Raw genomic sequence first — 27,882 nt, 5'->3', positions numbered from 1 at the left:
CGGATGCATTCAAACGAGTTCGATCTCTCGATATTCAACATTGGGCGCGAAAAACAAATCTTTGAAATAAATTCGATACAAGCACAGTTTATTATCGTGTCACGGTAACGATTCAATTTTATTTACTGGATAATTATTCTAGTTTGCCTTTAGTACAATATTTAATTTCCAGCGTCTTATCTCCATTTGTATTTGCTTAAAGAAAATTTAAGCGATAAATAAATACGCAAATATAATTCGTTCGAGACGAAAATTACTTTTCCTTTACGCTTCGATTTAATTTAGCGATAGAACATGTTCTCGGCTCAATACTACAATAAGTATTGCCAGTATACTTATTTTTAGATTTAAAAAAATGATTGTGATAATATAGTACAAGTGGCAAACGACACTATTAACTGATATAATCCGATTGTAAACGATACGATAGTCAATTTTTCTCGAACAATTCGAACCCGAGATTCAACACAGAATATTCGTCGTTCTTTCGACTTTCGGAGAGTACTTAGTTTCCACGATGGAAAAAAAACACACAGGCATCATAAATACATCGCGATAACGAGCGCCGAGATTAAACATCCTCAATATGGAATGCAAAATTAAACATACGAGATAACGTATTAGGCGCATTTCTTCCAGCGTAAAATGTGAGAATTTTTAAAAATATTTGAATATTACTTACATTTACACCGTTCGATGCCATAAATTGCTAACTGCAAGAACTTCCGCTACACGTGTTAATCGAACATTTTCTATACGAAACAATTCTATATCGCGCAACTTGCGATTATTTAATATTTCATAGTATCAAACATTTTTCCTAGAAACGTTTTGTTATTGATGTTTTGAACTTTTATTATAATATAATTTATATCAAGTGTGAAAATTGTTGGATGTGTAATGTAAATAGTAGGTGATTATATTCTTACGGTAGTTAACAGTAATCTAATGTAGAAGACAATGTCTCTTATCTTCGAGTTTAACGAAGATTTATCGGAGCACAAAGTGACTATTACTCGCAAACAAGGATAGACAAGGTATATGTGTTGTGCCTTATGTGAACTTTATTCATTGTTTTTATGTCCAATATACAGGGCGGCTATAAAAACAGCAACAACTCTTTTCTTAGAGACTAAAAAATTCATGGAGGAAGAGGTTTAATCCCCCGGAGAGAAGCCATTTTTAGAGGGTCTAACTAGATTGAACTGGGTGAAACTATTTTGTTCCCATGAATCAATCCTTATCATTCTGACAAGATATGTTATACTTTAAGACTTTGCTAATAACTTCTATAATACTTGAAATTTTTAAATAATACTTATCGTGACTCTACGAAATGGTTCGAAGCCGAAGTTTCTTGAAAACAATTAATAAATATTTCACTGATTTCAGACATATGTTAAATACGACTATAATTTTATCAACGTTACCGAACAATATTTTTTTCCAACTGAAAATATTTTGTACATGTATTTTCTATACTGTAAAACTAACATTAGTGATTTTAAATAAGTAATATCTTTAAAAAAATTAACTCCGAATTGGAGTCCGTTACCTTACCTTTGATTTAAAATTTCAAACGGTTAATGAAATTATGTATTTTTAAAGCTCGTGATGAGACATGGTGCAAAGAAGATTTCCCTAATCGGTTGAGAATGTGTTAAGATATTACTTTATGTCAACTTACGACTTTATATCAGTGTTCGAACGTTCCGCCAAGATCGTGTAAACATTTTATTACACGCTTCCTTACATTTTGAAATTGTTCAGCAGTTATGTTCGTATAATTAATTTTAACGCGTTCGTTTAATTTAATTCGCTAATTTAATTAGCTTCGTGTTTTGAAATGAAAAGATCTAGGAAACGAGAGCACTCAAGGCGCGTATGTTTTATGAACTAATAATCACTGTCATCGCTGTTACGCGATCTAGCGCGATGATTACAATTTCAACGCGAGGATGAAGTTATTGAACACTGATACAAAATATGAAATATCTTAAAAATTCCACGGGCATATTTATTAATATTTTCCTTTTCGAAGTAAAATAATCATAATTGGCCATTCTGGGTGTTTTAAAACGTACTAAAAATAGACAAGTCGTCTCAGGGTTTCCATGGTTTCAGCCATTCCATATGGAAAATGGAAAAATAATCCTGATTAGGATGAGTTTGGTTATAGCAGATGTTGTAATAAAAAATATAGTAACGTTTTTTTTCTAAGTTTGCAAAAAACGAATTTAAATAATATATTAATTGGAAGTAGCTTTAACTATCGCGTTGCATTGTTTATAATTTTTCTTCGTCACGTTTTTCAAGTCCCGAAAATAGTGATTTTTGCTAACAACAAAGTGGGGATTGACTGAAAATTGTGATAACAGGCTCGCTGATAAACCGACATATAAAATGTAGTACATCGTGGTTAGGTTCCCATTCGATCTATAATGCGCTGAAAGGAAGCTCGAACGTCAGCGCAGAGAGCCGTTTTTCCTTCTGGTGGCATCGTTACGCTCCATTACTATCTCTGTAAGCATCGCATCAATTGTAGTTATAAAAATTACCGCGCCTCATAATTGCATTGATTTCAGTATCGTGAGTGCAGTTTGAAAAGATCTCAAGTAGCAGTAATTCCTTATAATCTCATTATTTTCTATATCTCGAGTGGATTCTCCACTTTTCCGTCAAACTTAAAATATCCAGTTGACGCAACTCTAACAAGGAATTGCCATTATAAAATCGATCATTATTGTTACAATCAGCCATTATTGTCGATCGTTTCACGGTTTGCAAACCGAGCAGCTGGATATTGGAAATCATAGTTTATAGATTATTTCTGCAGTTTCGAATCGTTACAGATCATTCTCCGATTGTTTCAGTCTAGTAGAAGAAGAAATGAGAAATATGGACGAATCGCCCCTGAAACGGTGGCCACAATATTTAGCAGCGTTCACAGGTAATTTAAGAAACGATTCTCTTCTTTCGCTGATCCGTTTAAAACTTTGCAATCGCGATAATACTATTAAAAAAATAACAACGATGTGTCAAATTATCGAAAAATCGTGTGAATAAAAATGGTGTCCAGTTTCGGAATACCTTAATTTGTTTGAAAATTAAATTATTGCAATCTAAAAAAGTACTCTTTCCTCGATTATACTAATTACGCTCTAAAATATAATTAACTTCTGTTCGGGATTGTCCTCAATATATTTTAAAATTATAACGCGAAAGACAAAAATCATTACTTAGTATTCGCCCTTTTGCAAATCGAGTTTTTCTAGAAATTTCTTCTTAACGCTAGATTTACGGAATTTGTCGATCGTAGACGTCGCAGATTTCATATTAAAAATTTCAAGACGATCGAGACTCTCAAGAGCTTTGTTTTTTTTTTCTCAATGTAGCCACCCTGTCCATGGCATCGTCCGGCTCCCACATAGGTTGGACATCTCCGATATTACCAAAACTGAAATCCCCAGACTCCCACTTAGAAATATCCTCGGACGATGCCTCGTGGATCGCTTCTTTCGCTCTTCTGGGATCGATCCCCGGTAACGTGGTCGCAGCCCTCATAGTAGACTGGCTGGGCCGCAAGATGTGCCTCCTGCTGGCAGGGATACCACTCGGCGTCAGCTGGGTTTTGATCATACTCGCCTGGAACCCCTACATCCTTTACGTCGCAAGATTCATCGGCGGGCTTGGCCTCGGAATAGCGTACGTCGCCTGTCCCATGTACATCGGCGAGATCTCCGACAAGGAGATCCGGGGATCCTTAGGCTCCTTCATCAAGCTTATGGTAACGTTCGGGGAGCTCTACGCCCACGTGATCGGCCCGTTCGCGACCTATCAGCACTTGGCCTACAGCTGCGTGATAATCCCCATAATTTTCATCGTGACTTTCATTTGGATGCCGGAATCTCCGTACTATTTACTGATTAAAAATCGCGAGGACGAGGCGAGGAATAACCTGAGGCTACTGAAGAGATACGCTACTCAGGATCAGCTCGAAGAAGACATGAACGAGATGCAGAAGACTGTGATCCGCGATCTCAGCGACAAGGGGCACTTCTGGGACGTGTTTCGTACCCCCGGCAATCGTAAAGCCGTGGTGATTGGATTCGGGCTACAAGGGGTTCTTCAATTCAGCGGATTGGCCGCCATCGAGTCGTACACTCAAGAGATATTCGAGGCCGCCGACGTGGATCTGTCCGCCGGTATCGCGGTGATCATTCTCAGCGTTCTTCAGCTGTTCGCTGGCCTCGGAGCGGCTGCTTTGGTCGACAAACTTGGAAGACGTCCTCTGCTTCTGTTCACGACCCTGCTCGATGGATTGACCTTAACCATAACCGCAGTTTTTTACTTCTTGAAGTTCCAAATGTTCGTCGACATGTCGAAGGCCGGCTGGATTCTTCACACATCTGTAATATTTTACGAAATCTTTGTTGCGCTAGGTTTGAATCCGTTGTCCTACATGATGCTCGGCGAACTGTTCCCAACAAACATCAAGGGAGCCGCGGTGTGCATGGCGAATATGTGGGCCTCTTTCCTGGCGTTCATCGTTTCGAAAATGTACCAAGTGATTTCCGACACATGCGGGGTTTACGTTTCCTTCGGCTGGTTCGCGATTAGTTGTTTCGTCGGTATGGCCTTTATTATTTTCTTGGTGCCGGAGACCAAAGGGAAATCGCTGTTGGAAATCCAGGAGGAGCTGAATTTTAAGAAAAAATCGTTGAAAGGAGCGACGGAGAAAGATCAACCGGAAGTTTACGTAAGTACGATAGCTTAGGTGAAACAAGTAACGAAATTATGATAATCGAAGCAACATTTTATGGTCATTAATACGATTAACACTCCATTCGCGTTAATCTGATCAATTATTCATTAACAAGTATAATTATATGATAGTTTGTCCTGAAATTACCGAATTACTGAAAACCGTAAAGCTTTCGTTGCAAAATGAAGGACTAACCAAAGACGAAACTATTTTGAAAACCTATACGTTGTTACGAAGGGGTAGATTGTTTACGACTTGGGTTTTGAATTTGTTATATTTTTTTATAATTCGTTCAAATCCGTTTAAATGCGTTCGAATTAATTTCGTTTTATATTTAAACAGAGTCGAGAGACAAACTATAAATCCTGTAAAAACCGAAACGTAAAATTTCCCGTGTGATCTTCATCCATTATGTTTGTTTTCTATTCTAAGTTATCGTTAGAATCTAAAACGAAATTTGCTTCGGTGAAACGAAATAAATAATCCTCCACGGGAAAGATGAACATAGATTTACAGGTCTGCACGACAAAGTTCGATATTTGCAAATCAAGTATCTCCAAAAAATTTTTATCTTCGATTTGCAAAAATTGAATAAAAAGTATAAAACCTGCATCAATTGTTTAAGTGACTCAGAAACAATGAATTAAATGTATAGTATGCTACAAAGATAGCAAACGTTTACATTAGTGAAGTTTTTTAAATATCTTAGTATCCAATAAGCTCTCAGTTTGCAAACTATAATTATTCCTAACTTTCTATTGTCTCGAAAACAGACTCAGTTTGGGTCGATTTAATTCTATATAGAAGACAATAATAAAGAATACACAATACAAAATTAAAAATAAATTATTATTATCAACTTTGCTGCCAGTTGAAGTATTTCTAGCAACAGAAATTCTCGATGGAACTCAATACTTCTGATTACATTGTGAAACCTAAGAACGAGCGATAATATTTTTTACGAACGTCCAGGAACATGTTTCCTTCAATACGTTTCACAATCGTAATCGGAGCGTTGTCGCTAATCTAAACAATTGCTGCGTGATTATACATGAACCTATTTCGCCAGCGAAAGCACGATAAATTTTTTTTTTTTTATTACCGTAAACAATTCACCGAAGCAAATTTTACGGCATAGAGTGCTGATTCTTTTGTTATCTACGATTATCTCTACGAGACTCTTTTGAGAAATCGAAAGTATTCTTAGGAAGCATGCGGTTGCATGTGTGCGCTAGTTAGGATTCCGATTGTGGAAAGAGCAAACTCGCATGACCATCTTTTTTTTCCCTTTTAAGCAGGGTTAAACGTTGAGACTGATAGATATTTAATTAATCGTAAACTATATATTTATTCATCGCCAAACAATGCCACGGAACAAGAAAAGAGTAACTGATTTTTATTTGACAAGAAATTAACCGGTTTCTCTAATTAGCGAATTTATTCGATCCGTGGATCACCACGAGGATAATAATTAACACTAGATTTATGGACTCCGATTGCACGTTTAACACGTCAGACTAACAATTTCTATATATTTTATATGTAATAATTGTAATCGAAAGATCTCAATCAAAAATTACAATTGAATTGCTAATTACTTTTTTTAATGTCATTGACAAATCTTTGGCTTATCGGTGGGTGTAGTGTTGATGTATGTCCCAAAAATTAGGTGATCCGCGGATCGAGCACTGAAACTTGAAAATTTAGAATGAGAATTCTTTTCTTATGGCTGGTCTGGCGATTAGGAACATCTATCATCCCTTTGAGGCAGGGTGCAAGAAACATAATTAATAACACGATTACGATTAAACGTTATCAACGCGCGTCGCGTACCGTCGCGAGTGTTTAGAATTGCGCGCACTAAGGGCCCTGATACAAGAAGGATTTAGTTGAGCACCGTAGCATGACTAACTTTATACATTTCAAATAGAATGTAGCATATCATTATAGAAATAACTTCAGGACAAAGTATAAGTGGCCTGATTGAATATTTGTTATTATTAATATTGCGTTATCGCTTAACGAACAGCCAAACGTTTAGTGCATCGGGTCACACGCCAAAGATGAGATCAACTTTAAATCTGACGTCAGATGCATCGTGTACCAAAACGAAATTATTGTAAAATTAAATTCTTTTTTTTTCATTTTTGGTTGAAGCCCGATGTACGTATTGCGAAATATGTTTTAACTGAAATATCAAATGTATATTCACGCAATTGCATGACTCTCTACAAGTCCCTTTTAGGCAGGGTGTAAGACTACCGAAATTGTATTTTCGTACAGATTTCTACCATGTACAAGTTTGCAATTTATGTTGATTATAAAACTTACCGTTTAAACAAAAACTCAAGGTCGATGACCATCTTATTTATTCAACCTTCGGCTAATGTATTGGTATCGTTGGGTCACTTACGACCCGCTGGTATTTTGTAATTTTGCCTAGAAACCAGAAATTGAACAGTCGTGGACCATACGTGACCCAACGATACTGTTCGAGAGTTACAATTCTAATCCCGTCCATTTTCCTAAATATAACTTATTTCTTTAATACCTTCACTGCCATGTCAATTTACAATTTACAGTTTCTAAATATAACGTAGTATTTGGAAAATTCTCACCGAGAGAGCGTCGATAATCCATCAGCTATTTTCATACGAAAGATTTATATTTTCATTGGAGGGTGGTTTCAAATTCATCGACTTCAATTTAACAGTCTGCTTAGCACAAAAATGAAGAATATTTCAAACAAATTTGGCTCGAAAGTAATGGTAGTAGAGTATTCGTCCAAATGGTGATAAATTGTTCTGTCTCCAACAGCCTGAGTCGGCCTTGAATTGAAATTCAAGGTACCGTGGCTCGTTTCGACATTTTTGAAGATATTTATCTGCAAATGAACAAGTAAATTGATTTCGTGATAGTGTTTCCATAAAACGTACAAGTCCAGGGACCGCTGGTTACGTTTTAACCAGCTAGCTGTGATTGACGAGTATACTCGTCATGGAGAAGTGGCAGGATTTTGTGTCATGACGAGTATACTCGTCATGTGTAAAAAATAGTGACCATTGGCTATTTAACCAGTTAACTGTGATTGACGAGTATACTCGTCATGACACAAAATCCTGCCACTTCTCCATGACGAGTATACTCGTCATGTGTAAAAAACAGTGACCATTGGCTGTTTAAATTGTAATTTTTGTGAAAAATAAAACTTATTCTCCGATTTCAAGGTTTTTAGAATATTTTGAGGCCAGGCCGGAATAAAACAAATAAATAAAAAATATGAATAATTTGAGATGAACTCATGCGTCCCTGTATGCACCGGCTGAAGCAGCTTAACAGTTCGCATAACGAATTTATTTATGTGCTATGATAACGTTGTTTAGATATTAACATAAAAGCGGCGAAAGCAAAAGTCGGAAAACTGGTTTATGATAGGGTTCCAGGGACCAGGCGCTGAGCCCATTGAAGGCCGATTAATTTTTATATATTAGTAATAAAATTGTCAATTTTATAAAATAAACCCATCTTTTTGATCTAATATTTTAACAGCGGCACTTACTCTTTGACTGACGAGTATACTCGTCATCGTTCGATTTTCGCGCCAGGGGGCGCCACAGCTAACTGGTTAACGAAGATATGTAATGACAGAACAATTATTTAACTTGCCTGTTGCTCGGATATCGTAAGTTTTTTTGTAAAAACTATCCACATAACTGATTCGTTACAATCTGGAGTAGTTAAAGATCCATTGTAACGGTAATAACTGGTATGATCCTTGGGTAAAAAAAGATAGGGAATCACCTTGGATTTCATCGTTGCTGCGTTTCTCTCTACCCATTTCGATACCAATCCCATCGATTTCATAATGGGCGTTAAGTCTAAGTTATCTTCCTGGTCCAACTGGAATAAAATATTTCCTCCTCTAATAATACTCTCACTCTCTATCAAACCGTTCTTAAAGTTGGAAAGGAAATTAATTTTATGAAAAATAAAGTACTGGCCATTGTTCTTCACTCGAAACACCCATCTACTGGTTAGAATTCTTTTTCTCTGTGCTTCACGTACATATGTCCATCACTTCCCATTACACTTCCCGTTACACATTGCACCGATATTAACAAGATCAGAGTATTTCAGAGACAGTGTTCAAATGAAATGTATATGAAAACCAATTATTTTTAAGAGAAAGCGTACAATAATAGGGACAGATAGGCGAATACCTCAAATAACGTGGCGACGACAGCAACACCATTTTCATATTGCGATGCCTCGGACACATTGTCATACTTGTTATCATAATGCACGAAGTGTAATTCTAACGGGTCCCGAATGCCATTCATAGTGTGCTCGGCGGGCCAATGAAAGTGTATTTGCTCCAAAGTGTAAGTAGAAGGTAGACTTCCGCCTTTGAGGTAAACAGGCAGGCCGTCTAATTCGATTTGTACTACGAAACAAGTTAAACGAAAATTGGATACAATTTTCAGCAAACTTTCACACAAAGTAAAACAAGCATGTTAACTGTAATTTTTAAAGTTGATCTTAATGTAGAAGTAACGATAAAATTTGTTCACTAGAGGTTTATTGTTTTGTCAGATGAGCTATGTCATCAATAACGGGGGGTGTGAAACGGAATTACACAAATCTCTTTGTACTTAAAATATCATAAATTTTACTATACAAAATATAAAGCATTTCAATTAATTTTGTATTACATACCCGAGTGACCGTTGTTGACAATTGTTCCAAAGAATGCGAAATCGTATCTTATGAACTTAAGCGCACCGAGATCAGCTTTTACAGTTTCCTCGGTTACGATATTTATCGGCGATTGTTTGCTTCCTGTTTTGCATAATCCTGGCCAATCTTTTGGACCTAAACAGAACAAAATGTTTAATATTAATAATATGAATTTAATATTTTTCATGGACCATACTCAAGCATTGAATAAAATAATATTTATGTTGAAAGTCCATGTGCTCAGTTTATCGAAAGTTTTATTATTTAGTTAAATCGGAATGACATTGATAAATAGATTACCATTTACACCCCAATACGCCCACTCATCTGAAGCTGCAACCACGTGTAAACCTGAAACAAAATATACGTTTCGAAGTCTTGTTATTTCATTTAAGAAACGTTTAGTTAAATAACGTCATAAATAATTTATTTTCTTTGCAAGTAAACAGTAATTTTTTTAATCTGTGTTCGAGAAAAACGGACATTTTTCCCCATTATTGGTAATATAAAATATGTACCAAATAATTGTTTAAACTTGAAAAGATTCTTTCCGGTAAAATTAATTGTGGGAAAAATGCAAAGTTTTTTAAAGTACGTGCAAACGCATTTTCTGTTTTCAAGGAAATCGTTTAGTTCCGTTCGTCATTTGTCCGCAGAAAGTCAACTATGCAAATACAGTTCCCAATCCCATCTCTGTAGAGTATTGGCCCAATAAGCTCGATAAGTAATTGAATGCATGCGACAGGAAAGCAAAATTAAGCTTACTCGCAATTGACGGGACCGAATTTATTTCAAGGAGTACATTCTAGCGACCTTTTCCGCTTTCAGACATCAGCATTTATTATCGTTGACGTAGCCGAACTGATAAATCTACGATATACAATTTTTCAGAGTCGCGTAAAAACTTGGAAACTTTGCCAAATAATTTGTAATATTAATAATTGGCGTGGCAAAAGTGATAAAATCACGCTGTTCGATTTTTCATCGAACTTCAACTTAAAATGTTCAAAATACGTTTCAAGGGGATTAAATTTCTAGAAAATATGAAGAAGAAGAATGGATTATTAGAGAAAATTGAAATATTGTATATCAATTTTAAAAAAGCTTTCGTGCCTTTGATGATTCGAAATTAGTATATAATCAACCAACAAAGAAACGTTGGAATTTCTTAAATTGGCGCTTCATACAAGACCGGTGAACAATTCAAACGACCGACCGGTTTTAACGAACATAATACAAGCTTCCGGTTACTGTACAGGAATAACGATCGACTGTATGTGGATGCTTTAAAATTTTCTTAATTAACAAACCACTCAAGACCAAACGCGATAAATAATTTCTTTCAAAATTTTACAACCATAATATATTTTTTATATTCCCTTTTCTAAGAAGATTTCACAGTTTAAGTTATATCCAAGCAGGATGTTGCTTTCGAAACTGTTTCTGAGCACTTTTAAATTGCTTCGATATTTAATTATATCGAGACCCATTATGTTCATTTTACTAAACACGCCATAGTGAAGTAAACATGACAGAAGTATGAGAAAAATGAAGAATTTTCCGCGGGTAATCATTTATAGAAAATATGAAAACGACAATCACAGAGAGAATTTAGAACAAAATGAATGAACTTTTCAAGCAGTTAAGAATCTACTTCCACCTATCATTGTTGTACCTTACCTATTATTGTTGCAAGAATTACGAACGAACTTGTCATCGTAAAAGCACTACCTGGGAACTGTCAGAGCTTGCGATCATCCGATGACGCGTACGTGATGACGAGAAACATATAACTGATGTACGCTACGTACACCTAACTGGATAATACCGAGATTACGCTAGACCCTGTTGCTAGAGATTTAGTTATGCATGCTAGTTGTCCACATCCCCCTTGTTAAAAAATAAATCCACTGGTTCGGACTAAAAATCACCCGACACCCGTATTTTTCCCAGTTTTCCTTGCAGAATATTTTACGTAAACACGAAATTGTTATAATGCGTATAGAAATATTCTACGTTCTTTATTTAATGATTCCAAGCCAAAAATGTAGAGGAGACCGGAACATATTAATAATTTTTATTTTTATTTTATTCGTAACATGGAAGTTTCTTAATTTTCTTTTTCGTTGGTGAAAAAATTATTTTTAGTTGCAGGGGTCAATTACAATCATTTTTGGTGAATACACATACCCTCGAAATCCTAAGCATTTTCGAGAAAAAAATTCAGGAAGATGGACAAATTTCTCGACAAAATTAAAAAATTTCAAATCGTTCTAAAAAAATTATTTTTAGTTGCAGGGGTCAATCGCAATCAGTTTTGGTGAATACACATACCCCCGAAATCCTAAGTATTTTCGAGAAAAAAATTCAGGAAGATGGACAAATTTTTCGCCGAAATTAAAAAATTTCAAATCGCTCTAAAAAAATTATTTTTAGTTGCGGGGGTCAATCGCAATCAGTTTTGGTGAATACACATACGCTCGAATTTTTACGCACTTTCGAGAAAAAAATTCAGGAAGGTGGAAGAATTTTTCGACAAAATTAAAAAATTTCAAATCGTTCTAAAAAAATTATTTTTAGTTGCAGGGGTCAATCGCAATCAGTTTTGGTGAATACACATACCCCCGAAATCCTAAGTATTTTCGAGAAAAAAATTCAGGAAGATGGACAAATTTTTCGCCGAAATTAAAAAATTTCAAATCGCTCTAAAAAAATTATTTTTAGTTGCGGGGGTCAATCGCAATCAGTTTTGGTGAATACACATACGCTCGAATTTTTACGCACTTTCGAGAAAAAAATTCAGGAAGGTGGAAGAATTTTTCGGCAAAATTAAAAAATTTCAAATCGCACTAAAAGAATTATTTTTCGTTGCAGGAGTCAATTGCAATCATTTTTGGTCAACAGAGATACCCCCAAAATCCTACGCAGTTTCGAGAAAAAAATTCAGGAAGGTGAACAAATTTTTCGGCAAAATTGAAAAATCTCAAATCGTTCTAAAAAAATTATTTTTGGTTGCAGGAGTCAATTGCAATCATTTTTGGTCAACAGAGATACCCCCAAAATCCTACGCAGTTTCAAGAAAAAAATTCGAGTATGTGCTGAAATTTTTCGGCGAAAAAAAAAGATTTCAAATCCTTCCGGAAAAATTATTTTTAGCTAGTGGGGTTAATTACAATCATTTTTTATGAATACACGTGCTCTCGAAATCCTACGCTCTTCCGAGAAAAAAATTCTTTATCGAAAATATAATGTGTGGCCAAAAATGTTTCACCGAAATTTCATGCATTTTAATGTTTCGTAATGCAAACAACGCGTATTTTGGTGAAGAATATTTAGAAATTCTAAGAATGTCCGAAAAGTTCTATCATAATGCTGTGAAGTGAGGAAAATCCTATCAAAATGGTCCAATTCCTCGTTTTTACCACTTCATATGTAAATATAGTCCAATTATCCGGCATATTTGATTTCCCGCCATTAACCCAGTCCCGGTTATGCCGGATAATCGGAATTTTACTGTATTTCAGAAATACTGATTGCAATGTACACACTTTTTTACAAATTCTAGTCGTCTAGTCACCCTAAATTGTTCTACTTAAAACGTCGAATAAATGTTACGAAGTTGTTTAGTAGTTACAAGCATTTGCGCCGTAACAATTATACCAATATTTTTGTCCAGCATCGTTATTGCTAAACCGATTAATTTCGAATCATGGTATCTTTTCGTCCCACGCTCTAAAAGCAAAAAGGCGCGGGTGGAGCGGTGAAATAAAGAGAGAAAGATCTAAACGGGGAGAGAAAAGGATAGAGGGAATGGCGCCTTCGGACAGAAATAGAAAAGCGGCACGAAAGTCGTTTAGTATCACCCAACAGGAAGTTCTATGTAGTTCCATTGGCAATCATTATCGCCTAATTTTAATCTCGTGTGCAAATAACGATGGGTGTCCTGATAAGATCCTCCCTGAGGAGCCGGGATTCCTCCCTGACATCGATCGATCGGGACCCCAGGGAGCGAATAAAGGACTGTTGCCGAAAATTGGTCGCATTTATGTGCAGCCAGGTGGGCGTGGGTGGACTCGTGGTCAGTTACGCTATAATAGGTGCCTTCGGTTTCATGATGATCGAGACCCAAGAACCGATCGCGTCCCCGGTTTGTATACGAGAATCGATCAGAAAGGAATACGCCGAGGAACTGTGGTTCAGCACGGCCAGCAATCAGACTGTAAACGTGTTTAACAAAACAACTTTTTGCACGTTGTCCAACCAAATTCTTCGACGCTACCAGGAAAACTTTATCGTTAATTACAAGAAGGAGAATTGCAGTGGGTTGACCTCGGCCGATCTTTGGTCCTTCCCGGCGGCAATGATGTTCTGTCTGTCCGTGTTCACGATGATCGGTTACGGAACACTGGTGCCCCAAACTGCCTGGGGCAAGGGGGTCACGGTTATGTATGCAGTCTTGGGGATTCCACTTTACGTGTTGTATTTTCTAAACATGGGAAAAGTTCTGGCCCAGACGTTCCGTTGGTTGTACACGTGGTTGCACGAGTGTACTGGCAAGAAGAAACTAGGCCAGAGGATCACGGTACCCTCGACGGCTTGTCTCTGGGTGATTTTTGGTTACGTAATTGGTGGATCCATAATGTTCGCCGAATGGGAGGGATGGGATTACTTGGACAGTGCTTATTTTTGCGTTACTTCGCTCTGCAAGATCGGAGTGGGGGATCTTGTTCCTGGTTGGACGCATGGCGACCTCACCACCGACAGTCAGACAAAATTGATAATAAACTTCGTTTATTTGCTGCTTGGCATGGGGCTTATCGCTATGTGCTACGATTTGATGAAAGAGGACGTGTACGTGAAAGCCAGAGAACTGAAGGAACAGTTCATTCAAATTGTCGATGCTGCCCATTATTACATAGAAACGTGTTGCGGGTCAAAAATTCCGGACTAAACTCATAATAAACTTTGTTTATTTGCAGTTTGGGACTTATCGCCATGTGATACAATTCGATGAAAAAACAGTACATTCAAATTATTGATATGATATTTTTGTAATTATGAATTATATCGTTTAATTTATAATTAAGTCCGAAGAATATGTACATTTGTCAATTGAGATTAAAATCATGACTGTTGATTCAATTGTCTTTTTGCTGAGCCTCGACAAAAGTTTGATCGATTAAACCAGGACAGAATGATAACAACTGTTTCTATAAACTTTACACTGGTGAATAATGTGATGGTTTCCAAAACCTGGTGTTTTTCACATCGTCACAGAATAATATATTCTGTACAGAGGCGAAACTTTCTAGTTTTTTCCGACGGAAGTGTCACCTCTGTATGTTACCCTGTGTAACGTCCGCGTAGCGTACGTTCCCCCCACTCTGACTCCTTGTCCCTGCATTGCGTATAGTTAGTTACTATATAGTAAGTAACTAGATTGTGGAAACCGCCCGCAACATCACTAAACATTATATTCAATCTTATTCATGTATTAACCATTATGTTTATTCATTGTTAATTATTAAATTCATGTAAGTCTTGTAAAAATTGACAAAAGTTAGTTAATTAATGTAATAGAGTTTAAGCACGCGTAGGATTATGTAATATAGATTTTATAAATCTTTGAAGAGAGCTAGGCGTAAGATATTAGTTAAGCGTAATCGCCAGCCAAAATAGAACCAATCGAGGAATGTTATCTGCATCCGGCACAGATAGCCGGTGGGTCATGAAAACGCACCTGAGCGTGGAGTCTCAGCCGGCAATACTCGGGGATTCCCGGTATTGTAGAGAGACTGGAGCAGTGGGTGGTGTTGTCCCACTCCTCTGGTGGAAAGTTTCATAAAATCTGTATTAATAAAGTTCTCTGTTCATAGTTTGTGCTCTTTAGTTTGTATGATAATATGAGTTCCGCGAAAACACCCCTCCCCGGCGCAACAATATTCTTTTATCCCGAGGGTTATTGAGCGTCGAAGCCCGCCCACGACATTTAAAAGAATACTTAAAGAACACAAAATATCCTACTAGTCTACTGGGTTACTGAAAGTCGCAGTCCGCCTGGAAAAATAATAGATAATTACCGTAGTCCGCATAATTTAGATGCCAAAGAGAATCCGCCGTTCCGGTCGACGCCAACTCCTGGCGGTTCGGGTTTTGTTCATAGTAACCGCAAACACCGTCGTCCGCCAGCAACGCAGCCTTGCTCACCTTGCTGCAGGATCCGCAATGCCGACTCAGTGGCAGTTACACCGGCTACAGATGCAACCACAGCCTCTCGACCACGCCGACAGCGCCATGTGGCAGCGCCAGGGAAATTTTCCTTTACGTATCACCTGTAACTTTGTGATATCGTTACAAATGAATGCTAATGCCGCATCTAGTATATAAAAATCTATGCTTTGGATCTAGCTCTAAATTTAGGGACAATTCCCTAGAACCTCATTGTAATATACATACAACATACAATAATAGAACCGGTAGGTGAGACCACATTTTACCAAATCATAAAGTTCGTAGCACTCAACGTGAGCGTTTTGTAGTCATTATAGTTTCTTAAACAAGTACTGTGGAACTATTGAATATAATAACGAATAAGATACATCTTAAAGTAATTAGTACATAAGAATGCATTCATTTAATTAATAATAATACTGTGAGTTATAAGTAATTTGCATACAAATGGAAGTATTTAAATATACTGCACAATTGATAAGCCGTGTTTCGTCAACGAGGTTCTTAAATATAGTTCGTCATTGTTCTGTATTAAATTCCATTGAAAAAGAAGAACAAACAGATGTTTATACACCTACGGAAGACATACAAAAGGATACAATCGATAAAATAGAAAAATTATCTTTGATAAAATTCGAAGACAATTATAGTATTTCTGCAATAAAAGCTGTACTTAATTTTACAGAATGTTTACGGACTGCACAAATTAATGAAACGATTGAACCTATGTACAGCCCGCTTGAAAAAAATTTAATTCCTTTAAGAGATGATAATGTGGACAATAGCTTGCAACGGAATAAGATTTTACTGAATGCTGTCGTTAAAGAAGAAGAATATTTTGTAGCTCCTATAAAAGACACTAGAAAATTATGAATATAATACGTATCTTAAAAGAATTAAATGCAAATTTTATTAATCTTGCACAACATGACCTTATATATGGACCTCAAGGTAGAATGTTATTAAAAAATCTTGAAGACCATTGGTTTTTACATTGTGTTACAATGTCACGGTATAATATATTTTTATCAGACAAAATTACTGATACTTTAAATTTTATTACTAAAACTGCAATGGATGACATACCATTTGGATTAGCTACAATAAAAAATTCAAAAAATCAGTGGAATCAAACTAATATTCCAAGTAATTGTGAATTTAAACCTCACAGAACTGCTGAAATAGCTGTTTTTAATAACGATATTGAGAGTAAAAATTTATATCATAAACTACAAAAAGAACGTAAAATTTGGTGGCGTAAAATAGCACAGTTTCCTTTTAGATTTAAAGTTACCGAATCGAAAAAAATAAAAAACTTTGATACGGTAGATGTGGAAGCACATTTTTCTTTTGGAACTATTGTTGTGGAAAGAATAACTTACCACACTGACGTTCGAAAATTATTCTCTCAGGTGCCTTGTTTCATCTTCTATAACCTCTGATTTATAAAAATTTTAAAATAAAAATCGTTTATATGGAGTATTTTATTTTCAGATTGATAATAAAAAAGATTTTACCAATATACAAATGGTCGAACATACAGTATCTTTAGATTGGGGTTGCTTAGCATTACTTTGCGATGCTTATGACACAGACAAATCAGTTAAAATGCAAATACATTTTAAGCTAGCACCACATAAAGTCGCGATTTGTATAAAAAAGTGGAAGAATGAAATGAACATTGAAAATGATGATTTAAATCACTTTGTACTTTACTTAAATAATATGCTTCGAACAGAAGGTCTGAATACTATATTAACTAGCTCGCAACAAGTTATAGAAACATGTTTAGTTCCTTTTGTAGTTTTAGTTGACAGGACTAGTCTCGAAAATGGCATTATACACGTAACAAATAGATCAACAACTCTCAGTGAAGCAATTCACATAACCGATTTAGCAAAGTACATAATTATGCATTGTTAACCTACAAATATAATTTATTGTTCCAATAAAATTTATGTAGCAAGTCTTCAACATATAGTATCAGTGCAGTTATTCTTTTTTTTAATTAATAAGGAATACAACAAATTTTAGAAACAGCAATGACTTTCATTTCTGTTTTGTATTTGATATATTATTTACTAACTTGTGAAATATGCAGCTACCTTACTTTATAATATTACCGTCAAAAAATGTAATATGCTAGAAAATCAATAAGGACAACATTCCGCATAAAACAAATGTAATCGCATGGACTTAAGATGAACAGTTGCGCATGGATGTCATGTGATGGTAAAAGTACAAGAAATTGGAATGCTTTGTACTTAATAAAATGTACACTTTATACACCAGCATTCCTTGAGTTTTTGAATATTGCCAAAATTTATATAAACTCAATTAATGTTGCCCGAACGAGCACTCGTAAGTTCTTCAAATAATAATACTTTTAAACAGCTAAGCAGGTAGTTGTAATTTCTTGCCTTTCAATACTTTGGTAATATAGAGGTAGAAAAAGTCACAGTATAGAACTGTTTGTACTAAACCAGCAATTATAACAATTAAATCATAATGATCCTCCGCGTAATAGCGGTAAACCCAATTCAACAAATAAAGTGCTCTATAAGATCCCAAAGCAAACAAATAATGACTGGTAATGCTTTCTGCCTCCCCCGTTTTTGACACCAAAAATAACTGCGGCAGTATTGCTACAGATTCCAGATAAATGCTGAACGTCCATAAAACTTCCATGATTGTGAAATCATGATTGATCAATAGTGCCAATAGGAATGCAGGCACGACTAAAAACTCGATTCTAAAAATAAATACAAAATTATTGCATAGAGTAGAAATATACAAATAATATTGCTACCTTAAGGATTATATAGTATATAAATTATTTGACATATAAAAGACATACCTAAATGTATCATGATTATGGTCATATGTTGCTCTAAATTTAACATACATTAAAGAAACCGTAGCACAAGAGGCTACAATAAAAATGATTTTCATAAATGTGTTATACGCTGAAATGTATGTTGTCACCAAATCTATGTAACGCAACGTGTATACAATAGTAAACAGAATTTGCGATTTGCCACTTATACCTGTGAAATATAACCAAAGCATCAATAAAAATTAACACTTCTCGGAGTAAATGTTTATTGAAGTATGGTCAATGTTCTATGTAATAAATATATAAATAATAACAGCAGCACATACCGGCACAGCTTCGCGTTTTCCATATTTTAAGCAGAAGGATAATAACCGCGAGGAGATGCGATAAGTCACCTAAGAGTCGAAATATGTTCATATTTTCAGTTATTGAAAAGTAATTTTTTATAACAAACTAAGACTTCGCGAACCTAACTCACAAAGCATACAAAATATGACGTGGCTTTGGCTGCAATATCAGCAGATGGCCGACCAATCAACCCCATTTAAGTTACATCTTTCATGCTCTCAATAGATATAAAATAAAGTATTATGTACATGAACATCTTCAATTTAAACATTTAAATTAATATATATTTTATAAACGAAATATTTATAATAATTATGATATATGTACAGAAATGAATTTAGTAACCATACATTTCTGGTGTATTTTTATTGTTAATTTCATTATTGTATTATGATATTGAAAATTAATCTTTAGTAATTATCATCATCCTAGCTATTCTAAAAATATAAATCTAAATATATTTTTGTTTATTTAGTGTTATGCTATCGTATGAACATAGCTTTAAGATCACGTGACAAGGACTTTTCAGTAAGAACGAAATCTAAAGTGAACAACATTTAATTAGACAACCAGAAAGGTACAGTTATTTGAATTTAATATTTGGATACTACGATTTCGGAACATTATTGCTGTATATATTTGTAGTAGTAGTAGTAGTATGTATTTAATGTTCCCCTTAGGGTTACATATCTCCTCTCCTTTCCCTTACAATTCCTCCTTAAACTAACTTATTCTCTATCTTCCCCCCATCCTCCCCTCTCCTTCCCTCCGCTTAACCTTCTCTTAACCTAGCCTTAACCTACATGCCTTGCCCGCTCGCTACTCTCGCTTCGCCTCTCTTTGCCTCGTTTCGCTTTCTATTTTCTATCCTTAAAACTACCTTAACATTACCTTAAACTTACGCCTCCGCATTTCCCCGCCCGCCTCCTTCGCCTTCGACTTCCCTTTCCCTCCTTTCACTCCTTACTCCTATTCTACCTCCCTCCTTCCTAAATATTGCTGTATATATTTGTATATATTTATATTTAATATAACTCTTTCGATGCTTTAAAATGATAGCTAATAAATCAATCGATTTATGATCGTACTTAAAGTTTCTATTATACATATATTGTACAGAGAAATTACTACTGGACGTGCCAGAATGCCACCAAAACTTAGTGGAAATTCAAAATTCTCTATCTACTGCTTTAAAAAACGAAACTTCGATCTTTTTCTATCGAATATAAATTCTTATTTAGAGAAGGAATGGTTTAAAAAATATTGATTTAATAATTTTAAGGCATTATTTTGAGAATGAAGTCCATGAATTTTGTTACGGGGCTCGCAAAGAAAAGAAAATATATCGCAATTGAAAATTTCGATAGTAAAAGTATTCATTATCGAAACGAATGTATCGAGTATTTAATCGAATTGACTTGGATTTAGGTACTTGAATCGGTTCATCTTTACTTGTCTGGTTCTGAGTGATTTTGAGCATTTTTCTCTTTTTAATTTAATTGTGCTATTTATGATCTATTAAATACATTTACTCTTTTATCAAGATGACCACGACTACTATTCCAAAGGTATGCAAAGTAAGATATTCGTAATCATAAAATACAACGTAATTATATTATAATGTAGGTTATGTAGTTGTTTTCATTAAATGAGTATTATTTAATGATTTGTTACATTTCTAACGAAAAATGTGAAATTTTTATATCTAGGTATAACTTTGAACCGACTCGGAGGTAGAAAACATTGGAAACATTTTTTCTAATAATTTTCTTTAATGTTAAAGTTCATAAATCTACATTTTTCTTTTTTGTTAACCCTTGGACGGTCGCACGGAGTCCATCAGGAACCTCAGTCCCATTGTTTCGTTAATAATTCATCGTTGACTTAATTAATACTCGCTATTTAAGGTTATCCTTTCACCTAACCTTTCCTAACCTATGTCGTGGTTACGCGGTTCTAAGCCGTTTAAATGGACTGAAACTAAATAAGAGAAATATATATGATAGATTTAAGTTTCTAAGACACTATTATAACTACTATCATATGCAAATATCAGAATAGTACATATAAAATTTCAAGTTAATTGTATAATGTATCTAGAAGTTATGAAGCATTTATTATACAAATATATTTATTGCAAAAGGATCATATAAGTATTTCTAAAGATCAATGGAATAAATAATGTTTTTATTAAGAATATGTAAATATTAATAGCTTTGGTCTATAGACATTGTATAAGTTCTATATCATTACTATAAGTGACTGTTTATAGTTAAATTCAATACGAACAAAAATACAAATATAAAGATAAAAGATCCTATAGACAAACTGTAGAATAATTATATAAGTAGAAGCATGCCCATGATGTATTATACTGTAAAAGAAATCAAAAATTGATCTACGCATGGTTTCTATACAATAAAAGAATTTCTTATAATGTTATTATAATAGTTAGCATCCTTTAGAAAACATTAAACGATTGTTAAAAGTTCTAAAACTTATTTGTGTTGTAAAATTTTAATTTCTGTTTATTGTATGCATTTTTTATTGCTTTTATATTTATTTTGAGTTTAATAAATGTTTACTAATTTTGTCTTACAATAAATACATATATGAAACATTTGTACTAAATGAAAGGTAAGTATTTCATACTTCGTTGTATATCATTTTTAAGGATTTTGAATAATCTATTAAACGTTATTGGCAGGATGTTCTCAAATTGAGAATCAAATTTATTAAATTCTCACATAAAAATCTAAAGCTTATTTTTGCATATTACTGTCAAGAATCTACTTCTGCCTGTTGGAATATTTTCTAGCTGAAAACAAAAATTTGTTACTATTTTGTTTGAATTTATACAAACTAATGTAGAAATATAATAAAGATTTCCTGGGAGCATATTACTAGGAATGGGTGGGTACCAGAGCTTCGACTTGGGTTGTAATATAAGATTGTAAATTTCAAGTATTGTAATAATATAAACTTTCAGACTTCTGATCCGATTTTAAATATTCGACCTGTCTCAATCCTACATACTACTAAATAGTGATGTCAAATAAGCGTTAAAATAGTTAAAATTATTCATATAATAGCAAAGGTGTTAATTTTTTATTGACTCAAAAGAAATGGAGTTTGTTGTTCTTTGCGTTTTCTATTATTAGCTCAATACTGAAAAATATGGTTTCAATAGAAGACAAATTCAGTTTTCATTCATAGTTTTTAAATTATTTTTAAACGACTTCGAGTAGAAAAGTAAGAAGTAGTTCAATTCTTATTCTTATATGTCATTTTAAAAAAATTAATAAAAAAGACAAGTACGACTATATCAAGAAGTAATAATAATTTTTTTATAATAGTAACAGTTATCTGTGTATTTTTTTTTTATATTTTAATGAATAACCATAATCACTTGTTTCGGTATTTTAAGTTCTATCAGTCAGATTCCTGCCTAAGATATTAAAGATAATTTATTGAAATAAGAAAAATAACAAGACAAATTTATTAAATAAATCATTTTACAGGTTTCTGGTACACCATCTATACAGGAATTTAGTATCAGAGTACCGAAGTATGTAGAAACATTTACTTATCTTCGGTATAAGATTTTAACAACCATGAATATTTAATAAATTATTGTCTCTATTGAACAAAATATTCTATTACTTCAGAAATAACAAGAAGAAACACAACGTAATGCGTTTCAATGCAACATTAAACGTTGATTTTTCAAAATGGTCGCAAGTGAAAATGGAACGCGAAAATAATATGAGAGAATATAAAGGAATAGAAGAGGAGATGCCAAAATTTGGAGCCGGGTCTGAATTTGGAAGGGACGCGAGAGAAGAAGCTAGAAGGAAAAAGTTTGGTATCACTAGCAGAAAGTATAAGCCGGAGGATCAACCCTGGATTTTAAAATCCGGTGGCAAAATTGGGAAAAAATTTAAAGGCATAAGGGAAGGAGGTGTAAGTGAAAATGCTGCTTATTATGTTTTCACCCACGCTGCTGATGGAGCTATAGAAGCTTTTCCGTTACACGAATGGTAGGATAATTTATTAACTTCTCAAAGATTAATAAATAATTTTAAACGTAAACTCTTTGTACTCAGGTATAATTTTCAACCAATTCAGAGGTACAAAGCGTTGAGCGCGGAAGAAGCAGAACAAGAATTTAGTCGCAGGAATAAAGTAATGAACTATTTTTCATTGATGTTACGGAAAAGACTGAGAAACGACGAGGAAGGCGCGGACGACGAAGAAATAATGGAAAGTGGAAAGGGCAAGAGGCCGGGTAAAAAAGAGAAGGATTTAAAAATATCCGAAATGGACGACTGGATGGACAGCGATGATGACAACTCGGGTAGCGATGCTGAAGAAAACAAGAAAAATTCTGACGAAGAGGACAATTCTAAGAAGAAACAAAAGGGTAAATTTCAAATGGTATTCTTAATCAATTGCCTCGTAACTACTTATCGTGCCGTGTTATAGAATACAATATAAGTATTTGTATTAGGTGATACGAAGAAAAAGAAACGAAAGGACAAGGCATCCGACGATGAAGCATTTGAAGAAAGTGACGATGGAGATGAGGAGGGCAGAGAATGCGATTACATTTCCGATTCATCCGATTCCGAATCAGAATTGGAACAACAGAAAGAAATTAAGTCTGTTGCAGAGGAAGATGCATTAAGAAAATTACTTGCGTCTGATGAAGACGAGGATGATGAAGAACAAGCGGACAAAAAGGATGGCGACGAAGATAAAGACGAAGAGGATGAAAATAAGGAAAAAGAAGACAAGGTAAAAGAAACCAAAATGTAAAATTCTTGTAGTATCGATTGTAGCTCAACAAACAATTTTCCATTTCTTTGAAACGTTTTCAGGATAAGGATAAAACTGGTAAAGATATTGAGAAGAAGAAAGATCGAAAGAAAAAGAAAAAGCAAAGTAAAAAGAAAGATCTTAAAAAAAATGCATTAGGAAAGGATTCTTCTAGCGACTTCTCTAGCGATTCGGGTTCCGAATCCGACACAGTAAAAGAGAAGGATAATAAGAAATCGAATAGCGCGCATAGTTCAAGGTCAGCAACACCTACACCAGTTGTTGCTGGAATGTCAGATTCCTTGAAAAGGAAGCAATGTAGTTCGCCAGATTTATCTCAAGCGAAAAAATTGAAGTTGGATAATTTCAATTTGGTACCAGCAACTTCTTATATCCCAGGAGCTAGGTATGTTATTTGTTCCCTACTAATCGTGCCAATATCATTATTTTCAGATTTATATACTAACTTGAAAAGTTTTTGATATATTATAGTGAATCTGGAATCACTGAAGATGCCGTTAGACGTTATCTTATGCGTAAACCAATGACAACAACGGAACTTTTACAGAAATTTAAATCGAAAAAAACTGGCCTTACTTCCGAACAGTTAGTTAATGTGATGACTCAAATACTGAAGAAGATTAATCCAACCAAACAGACAATAAAAAATAAAATGTATTTATCTATCAAAACACAATCTAATTGATATTTATCGATATTTTTACAAAATAGTAAAATTATTTGTATATTTATTTTGTGTAATGCTCTATAATAACTGTTATTTGTATATTATTAAAATAAATTAATTAAGAAGGCTTTGTTTATTTTGTAAAGCCACAATGTTTTATTCATTCCCGACTGTTATGATAATTAAAAATTAATATCGAAACAATTATATTCTGTACCTTGTCAGAGGCGTTAGTGTTAAGGCCGATACCAGTACTGATTCTATCGATATTTTGAGAATATATCGACTCCTACTGGGTACTTCATATCATAAGTATCTTGATGATTACTGTTTGTGTATATGTCATGCACTAACGGCGGAGTTCAAATTTTAACTTGTGCAAAATGTCACAAAGGTCACCATACTTTATCCTTTGATGAACATAAATTTAAATGATTATACAACGAAAACGTTATTGAAAATAAAATCCAGACAATCGGAGTAATAAATACATCGGCACTGCTACGATCATTTTGGAATTTTCCCACAAATTATAAATATCTATTCCAAAAACTAAAAACAAATTGAAAAATATTTGCAAGATTGATATTATATTGCAGATTAACATCATTTATCTCTGTATGCATTTTTTTGAAAATAGAATAGATTCTTAATCGGATTATAAAAATTAATATAAATTAAATTTTTGTATTTTGTACAATTTGTTGACTTTGTCTCTGATATAATTTTTCGCGAATTGCGCGTACCAAAACATTTTCGTTATCTAGTAATACTTGTTTTTTATGGTCTAATCAAATTTCACACAGGGTTAGAGAGATAATGCCTATGTACATACTTAAATCTTTATGTAATATGATAAAAGTAATATGAGAAGTCTCGTTTAAAACTTTACCATATCTTGTTTAACACTGCAAGTAGATTGATGCCGTTAACATCAACTGAGCGTAAAATAAAACTTTTTCTATAAAGAATGGACATTATAATTACGGATATCGATGTAAAAGATGTCAGATTTCCAACATCATTATTGGCAGATGGAAGCGATGCTATGGTACGTTAATTTTTGTATATATTGCAAACAAAGAAATTTTGTATTATTTGTGCTAAAACTGAGATATTTTACTTATGAAATTATCTTTAATTACAGCACACTGATCCCGATTATTCTTGCGCGTACGTAACAATAAAAACTAACCGAGAGGTCAAAGGATATGGATTAACATTTACTTTGGGTAGAGGGACCGAAGTTGGTACATAGATATTTCTGTACCTTAAGAAACGTAATTATTACACATAATACTTATTTTCTAAAAATCTTTTTAGTCGTTCAAGCGTGCAAATCGATGTCGTACTTGGTGAAGGGCCAAGATGCTAGCAAGATTTTTGCAAACTTTGGGTCCTTTTGGAGAAGATTGACTAGCGAGTCACAATTAAGATGGGTAATAAATACATATAATCACAAAATGATATAAATATAATACATAGAAAATGTTACGAAATATAGATAGGACCAGAAAAAGGTGTAACCCATCTTGCTACAGCAGCTATAATAAATGCGCTGTGGGATTTATGGGCGCGAATAGAGAATAAACCAGTTTGGAAACTACTGACTGATCTAACACCTGAGCAATTGGTTTCTACGATAGACTTCAGATACATGTAAGCTGCATACTGTGGAATATTCAATTTTTAAATAAAACATTTTCACTTGTATTCTACAGTACCGATGTTATTACGAAGGAGGAAGCGATACAGATGCTCAAAAACAATGAGAAAGGAAAGGTAGAACGTGAAAAAGTATTAGGAAAAAATGGGTACCCCGCGTACACGACGCAAGTGGGTTGGCTGGGATACAGCGACGACAAAGTTAAAGATCTCTGCAAGAAGTTTTTAGGCCTTGGTTTCACGTCCTTCAAAGCAAAGGTCGGGCAGAATTTAAAGGATGATATAAAGAGATGTCAACTGATACGCGACATGATAGGATATGAAAATAAATTAATGCTGGATGCAAATCAAATTTGGGACGTCGACGAATCGATAGAGTGGGTGAAACAATTGATGAAGTTTAAACCAACTTGGATCGAAGAACCAACATCCCCGGACGACGTTTTGGGCCACGCTAAGATCGCTAAAGAATTAAAACCGTATGGGATTGGTGTTGCTACCGGCGAAATGTGCGCGAATCGTGTTATGTTCAAACAATTGTTACAAGCAAATGCAATTAGTTATTGTCAAATTGATTCGGCTAGGATAGGCGGGATCAACGAAATATTAGCTGTTTATTTCATGGCAAAGAAAATGGGAGGTAAGTTGGATAAATGAAATCTCACCATTCCGACGTTCTATCGTAATTTTTCTTGCACTAGTTCCAGTGTGTCCACACGCCGGAGGAGTGGGTCTATGTGAAATGGTCCAACATCTCCAAATGTGGGATTTTATTTCTTTGAACACGTCTACCGAAGATCGCGTGATCGAGTACGTTGACCAACAACACGAACATTTCGAGCACCCTGTACGAGTTCAGAATGCTTGTTACATGCCACCCACGGCTCCGGGGTATTCGACTAAATTCAAAGATGATTGTATTAAAAAGTATACATATCCAAATGGCGAACAATGGAAGTACATGTATGAGAAAGGGCTCTTCCAAAAACCATCTGAATTAAACACAAAATCATAACGTATGAACTTACATTGAGCATATAATGTTCATATTAACATAAATGTATTCTTCGTTAAATCAAGAGTATTACGAAATTTTTATACCATAATATTTAGGAGAAATAATTGTAAGAATATTAAGATTCTTTAATCATCAAATTCTATGTTTGTAATAATAAATTACAAAACATACTTTGCATTAACTATGAAGCTCTTTGTATGTAGGATTGTACATATTCAATCTGAAAAATATAATAATTAATGTTAGTAAAATAAATGTAAATAATTCCATATTTTATGGTATATTATATACGTACACTCACAAACTGAAAGGAACCAGGTAAGTAAATAATTTTATTTAAAAAGTTCATATTTTCTACTGGAGAAATAACATGTAAATGCAAATGGTTCACTGTATTAAATGGTGGCCAATGAAATCCTGTTCGTGTAGCTGCACGATCAAGACCTTGCTGTTGTATTACTATGTCTAATGCAGAGATCATTTTTTCAACTAGAAATTTCCAATATTTTTAAGCTATGCTTATTGAAAATAAAGTTTGGAAATATAAATAATGCAAAAATCACTTGCTGTCTTGAGGGACCAAGGATTATATTTGTTTTTATATTATTTTAATGGCATGAAACTTAGCGAGTAAGGAAATCTTTTCAGCTGATATAGGTATCAACAACCATCGCTTGACATTAAATTTATATTATTATAAATATAAAAATTTACCTAAACAGTCTGGGTTATGTCTTAGCATTAATTTAAACAACAGAAAATTTATCGATAATAAA

General features: G+C 34.3%; 7 protein-coding genes across 11 annotated transcripts; 5 read left to right on the top strand and 2 right to left on the bottom strand.

Moving 5' to 3' along the window:
• Nucleotides 1-1,587: 1,587 nt before the first annotated feature.
• Nucleotides 1,588-11,274, bottom strand: LOC122397563 (putative carbonic anhydrase 3). 2 transcript variants are annotated; one of them, XM_043396807.1, is made up of 7 exons: nucleotides 11,183-11,274; nucleotides 9,803-9,853; nucleotides 9,482-9,637; nucleotides 8,986-9,209; nucleotides 8,432-8,665; nucleotides 7,384-7,649; nucleotides 1,588-2,521 (listed from the first exon to the last, which is right to left on the bottom strand). In XM_043396807.1, the coding sequence occupies exons 1-6, from the start codon at nucleotides 11,217-11,219 to the stop codon at nucleotides 7,467-7,469; spliced, it is 885 nt and encodes a 294-aa protein (XP_043252742.1). In that variant the 5' UTR covers nucleotides 11,220-11,274; the 3' UTR covers nucleotides 1,588-2,521; nucleotides 7,384-7,466. The 2 variants fall into 2 exon arrangements, with proteins under 2 accessions (XP_043252742.1, XP_043252741.1); XM_043396806.1 differs by lacking the exon at nucleotides 1,588-2,521 and adding an exon at nucleotides 4,585-4,699.
• On the top strand, nucleotides 2,443-4,831 carry LOC122397562 (facilitated trehalose transporter Tret1-like). The gene is made up of 3 exons (XM_043396805.1): nucleotides 2,443-2,523; nucleotides 2,874-2,950; nucleotides 3,396-4,831. Exons 2-3 carry the CDS (start codon nucleotides 2,890-2,892, stop codon nucleotides 4,775-4,777), a joined length of 1,443 nt encoding a protein of 480 aa, XP_043252740.1. The 5' UTR covers nucleotides 2,443-2,523; nucleotides 2,874-2,889; the 3' UTR covers nucleotides 4,778-4,831.
• A 2,162-nt stretch (nucleotides 11,275-13,436) lies between the features above and the next one.
• Nucleotides 13,437-14,453, top strand: LOC122397418 (TWiK family of potassium channels protein 18). Its single transcript, XM_043396571.1, has one exon. The coding sequence runs from the start codon at nucleotides 13,437-13,439 to the stop codon at nucleotides 14,451-14,453; it is 1,017 nt and encodes a 338-aa protein (XP_043252506.1).
• A 2,024-nt stretch (nucleotides 14,454-16,477) lies between these two features.
• Nucleotides 16,478-17,662, top strand: LOC122397560 (DNA polymerase subunit gamma-2, mitochondrial). The gene is made up of 2 exons (XM_043396802.1): nucleotides 16,478-17,145; nucleotides 17,228-17,662. Exons 1-2 carry the CDS (start codon nucleotides 16,603-16,605, stop codon nucleotides 17,654-17,656), a joined length of 972 nt encoding a protein of 323 aa, XP_043252737.1. The 5' UTR covers nucleotides 16,478-16,602; the 3' UTR covers nucleotides 17,657-17,662.
• A 94-nt stretch (nucleotides 17,663-17,756) lies between these two features.
• LOC122397561 (ER lumen protein-retaining receptor) lies at nucleotides 17,757-19,074 on the bottom strand. Its single transcript, XM_043396804.1, has 3 exons — nucleotides 18,896-19,074; nucleotides 18,591-18,780; nucleotides 17,757-18,485 (listed from the first exon to the last, which is right to left on the bottom strand). The coding sequence occupies exons 1-3, from the start codon at nucleotides 18,984-18,986 to the stop codon at nucleotides 18,128-18,130; spliced, it is 639 nt and encodes a 212-aa protein (XP_043252739.1). The 5' UTR covers nucleotides 18,987-19,074; the 3' UTR covers nucleotides 17,757-18,127.
• A 349-nt stretch (nucleotides 19,075-19,423) lies between these two features.
• On the top strand, nucleotides 19,424-24,546 carry LOC122397490 (general transcription factor IIF subunit 1). 3 transcript variants are annotated; one of them, XM_043396663.1, is made up of 7 exons: nucleotides 19,424-19,494; nucleotides 22,439-22,485; nucleotides 22,586-22,957; nucleotides 23,024-23,340; nucleotides 23,428-23,714; nucleotides 23,798-24,141; nucleotides 24,228-24,546. In XM_043396663.1, the coding sequence occupies exons 3-7, from the start codon at nucleotides 22,611-22,613 to the stop codon at nucleotides 24,439-24,441; spliced, it is 1,509 nt and encodes a 502-aa protein (XP_043252598.1). In that variant the 5' UTR covers nucleotides 19,424-19,494; nucleotides 22,439-22,485; nucleotides 22,586-22,610; the 3' UTR covers nucleotides 24,442-24,546. The 3 variants fall into 3 exon arrangements, with proteins under 3 accessions (XP_043252598.1, XP_043252597.1, XP_043252596.1); XM_043396662.1 differs by lacking the exon at nucleotides 19,424-19,494 and adding an exon at nucleotides 20,321-20,485 and having other exon boundaries at nucleotides 23,024-23,354; nucleotides 23,439-23,714; XM_043396661.1 differs by lacking the exon at nucleotides 19,424-19,494 and adding an exon at nucleotides 20,324-20,485.
• A 591-nt stretch (nucleotides 24,547-25,137) lies between these two features.
• LOC122397491 (mitochondrial enolase superfamily member 1-like) lies at nucleotides 25,138-27,239 on the top strand. Of its 2 annotated transcripts, none has more exons than XM_043396664.1 (6): nucleotides 25,138-25,474; nucleotides 25,571-25,673; nucleotides 25,747-25,862; nucleotides 25,928-26,082; nucleotides 26,145-26,728; nucleotides 26,790-27,239. In XM_043396664.1, the coding sequence occupies exons 1-6, from the start codon at nucleotides 25,394-25,396 to the stop codon at nucleotides 27,101-27,103; spliced, it is 1,353 nt and encodes a 450-aa protein (XP_043252599.1). In that variant the 5' UTR covers nucleotides 25,138-25,393; the 3' UTR covers nucleotides 27,104-27,239. The 2 variants fall into 2 exon arrangements, with proteins under 2 accessions (XP_043252599.1, XP_043252601.1); XM_043396666.1 differs by having other exon boundaries at nucleotides 25,432-25,474; nucleotides 25,571-25,669.
• The last annotated feature ends 643 nt before the right edge of the window (nucleotides 27,240-27,882 follow it).

The sequence above is a fragment of the Colletes gigas genome, unplaced genomic scaffold (genome assembly GCF_013123115.1).
Source record: "Colletes gigas isolate AHSC1104 unplaced genomic scaffold, ASM1312311v1 Colletes_gigas_Sc00009, whole genome shotgun sequence".
Lineage (NCBI taxonomy): Eukaryota > Metazoa > Arthropoda > Insecta > Hymenoptera > Colletidae > Colletes > Colletes gigas.
Note: the sequence above shows the minus strand (reverse complement) of the source record. Positions and strands in the feature narration are given on the sequence as shown.

What these genes read in the sequence shown, in the direction of transcription:
- LOC122397490 (XM_043396662.1), top strand. Translation starts at nt 20,462, where the DNA reads ATGACCACGACTACTATTCCAAAG. An exon ending in TTTAGTATCAGAGTACCGAA is followed by an intron (nt 22,486 to 22,585) that starts GTATGTAGAAAC and finishes CTATTACTTCAG; the next exon opens with AAATAACAAGAAGAAACACA. An exon ending in ATAAGGAAAAAGAAGACAAG is followed by an intron (nt 23,715 to 23,797) that starts GTAAAAGAAACC and finishes AAACGTTTTCAG; the next exon opens with GATAAGGATAAAACTGGTAA.
- LOC122397418 (XM_043396571.1), top strand. Translation starts at nt 13,437, where the DNA reads ATGGGTGTCCTGATAAGATCCTCCCTGAGGAGCCGGGATTCCTCCCTG.
- LOC122397560 (XM_043396802.1), top strand. Translation starts at nt 16,603, where the DNA reads ATGAATATAATACGTATCTTAAAAGAATTAAATGCAAATTTTATTAAT. An exon ending in TTCGAAAATTATTCTCTCAG is followed by an intron (nt 17,146 to 17,227) that starts GTGCCTTGTTTC and finishes TTTTATTTTCAG; the next exon opens with ATTGATAATAAAAAAGATTT.
- LOC122397563 (XM_043396807.1), bottom strand. Translation starts at nt 11,219, where the DNA reads ATGACAAGTTCGTTCGTAATTCTTGCAACAATAATAG. An exon ending in AATTCTTGCAACAATAATAG is followed by an intron (nt 9,854 to 11,182) that starts GTAAGGTACAAC and finishes ATTTTGTTTCAG; the next exon opens with GTTTACACGTGGTTGCAGCT. An exon ending in TTACGATATCCGAGCAACAG is followed by an intron (nt 7,650 to 8,431) that starts GCAAGTTAAATA and finishes GTTCATTTGCAG; the next exon opens with ATAAATATCTTCAAAAATGT.
- LOC122397561 (XM_043396804.1), bottom strand. Translation starts at nt 18,986, where the DNA reads ATGAACATATTTCGACTCTTAGGTGACTTATCGCATCTCCTCGCGGTT. An exon ending in GAAAACGCGAAGCTGTGCCG is followed by an intron (nt 18,781 to 18,895) that starts GTATGTGCTGCT and finishes TATATTTCACAG; the next exon opens with GTATAAGTGGCAAATCGCAA. An exon ending in CATAATCATGATACATTTAG is followed by an intron (nt 18,486 to 18,590) that starts GTATGTCTTTTA and finishes ATTTATTTTTAG; the next exon opens with AATCGAGTTTTTAGTCGTGC.
- LOC122397562 (XM_043396805.1), top strand. Translation starts at nt 2,890, where the DNA reads ATGAGAAATATGGACGAATCGCCCCTGAAACGGTGGCCACAATATTTA. An exon ending in ATATTTAGCAGCGTTCACAG is followed by an intron (nt 2,951 to 3,395) that starts GTAATTTAAGAA and finishes TTCTCAATGTAG; the next exon opens with CCACCCTGTCCATGGCATCG.
- LOC122397491 (XM_043396664.1), top strand. Translation starts at nt 25,394, where the DNA reads ATGGACATTATAATTACGGATATCGATGTAAAAGATGTCAGATTTCCA. An exon ending in GGGTAGAGGGACCGAAGTTG is followed by an intron (nt 25,674 to 25,746) that starts GTACATAGATAT and finishes AAATCTTTTTAG; the next exon opens with TCGTTCAAGCGTGCAAATCG. An exon ending in ACGATAGACTTCAGATACAT is followed by an intron (nt 26,083 to 26,144) that starts GTAAGCTGCATA and finishes TGTATTCTACAG; the next exon opens with TACCGATGTTATTACGAAGG.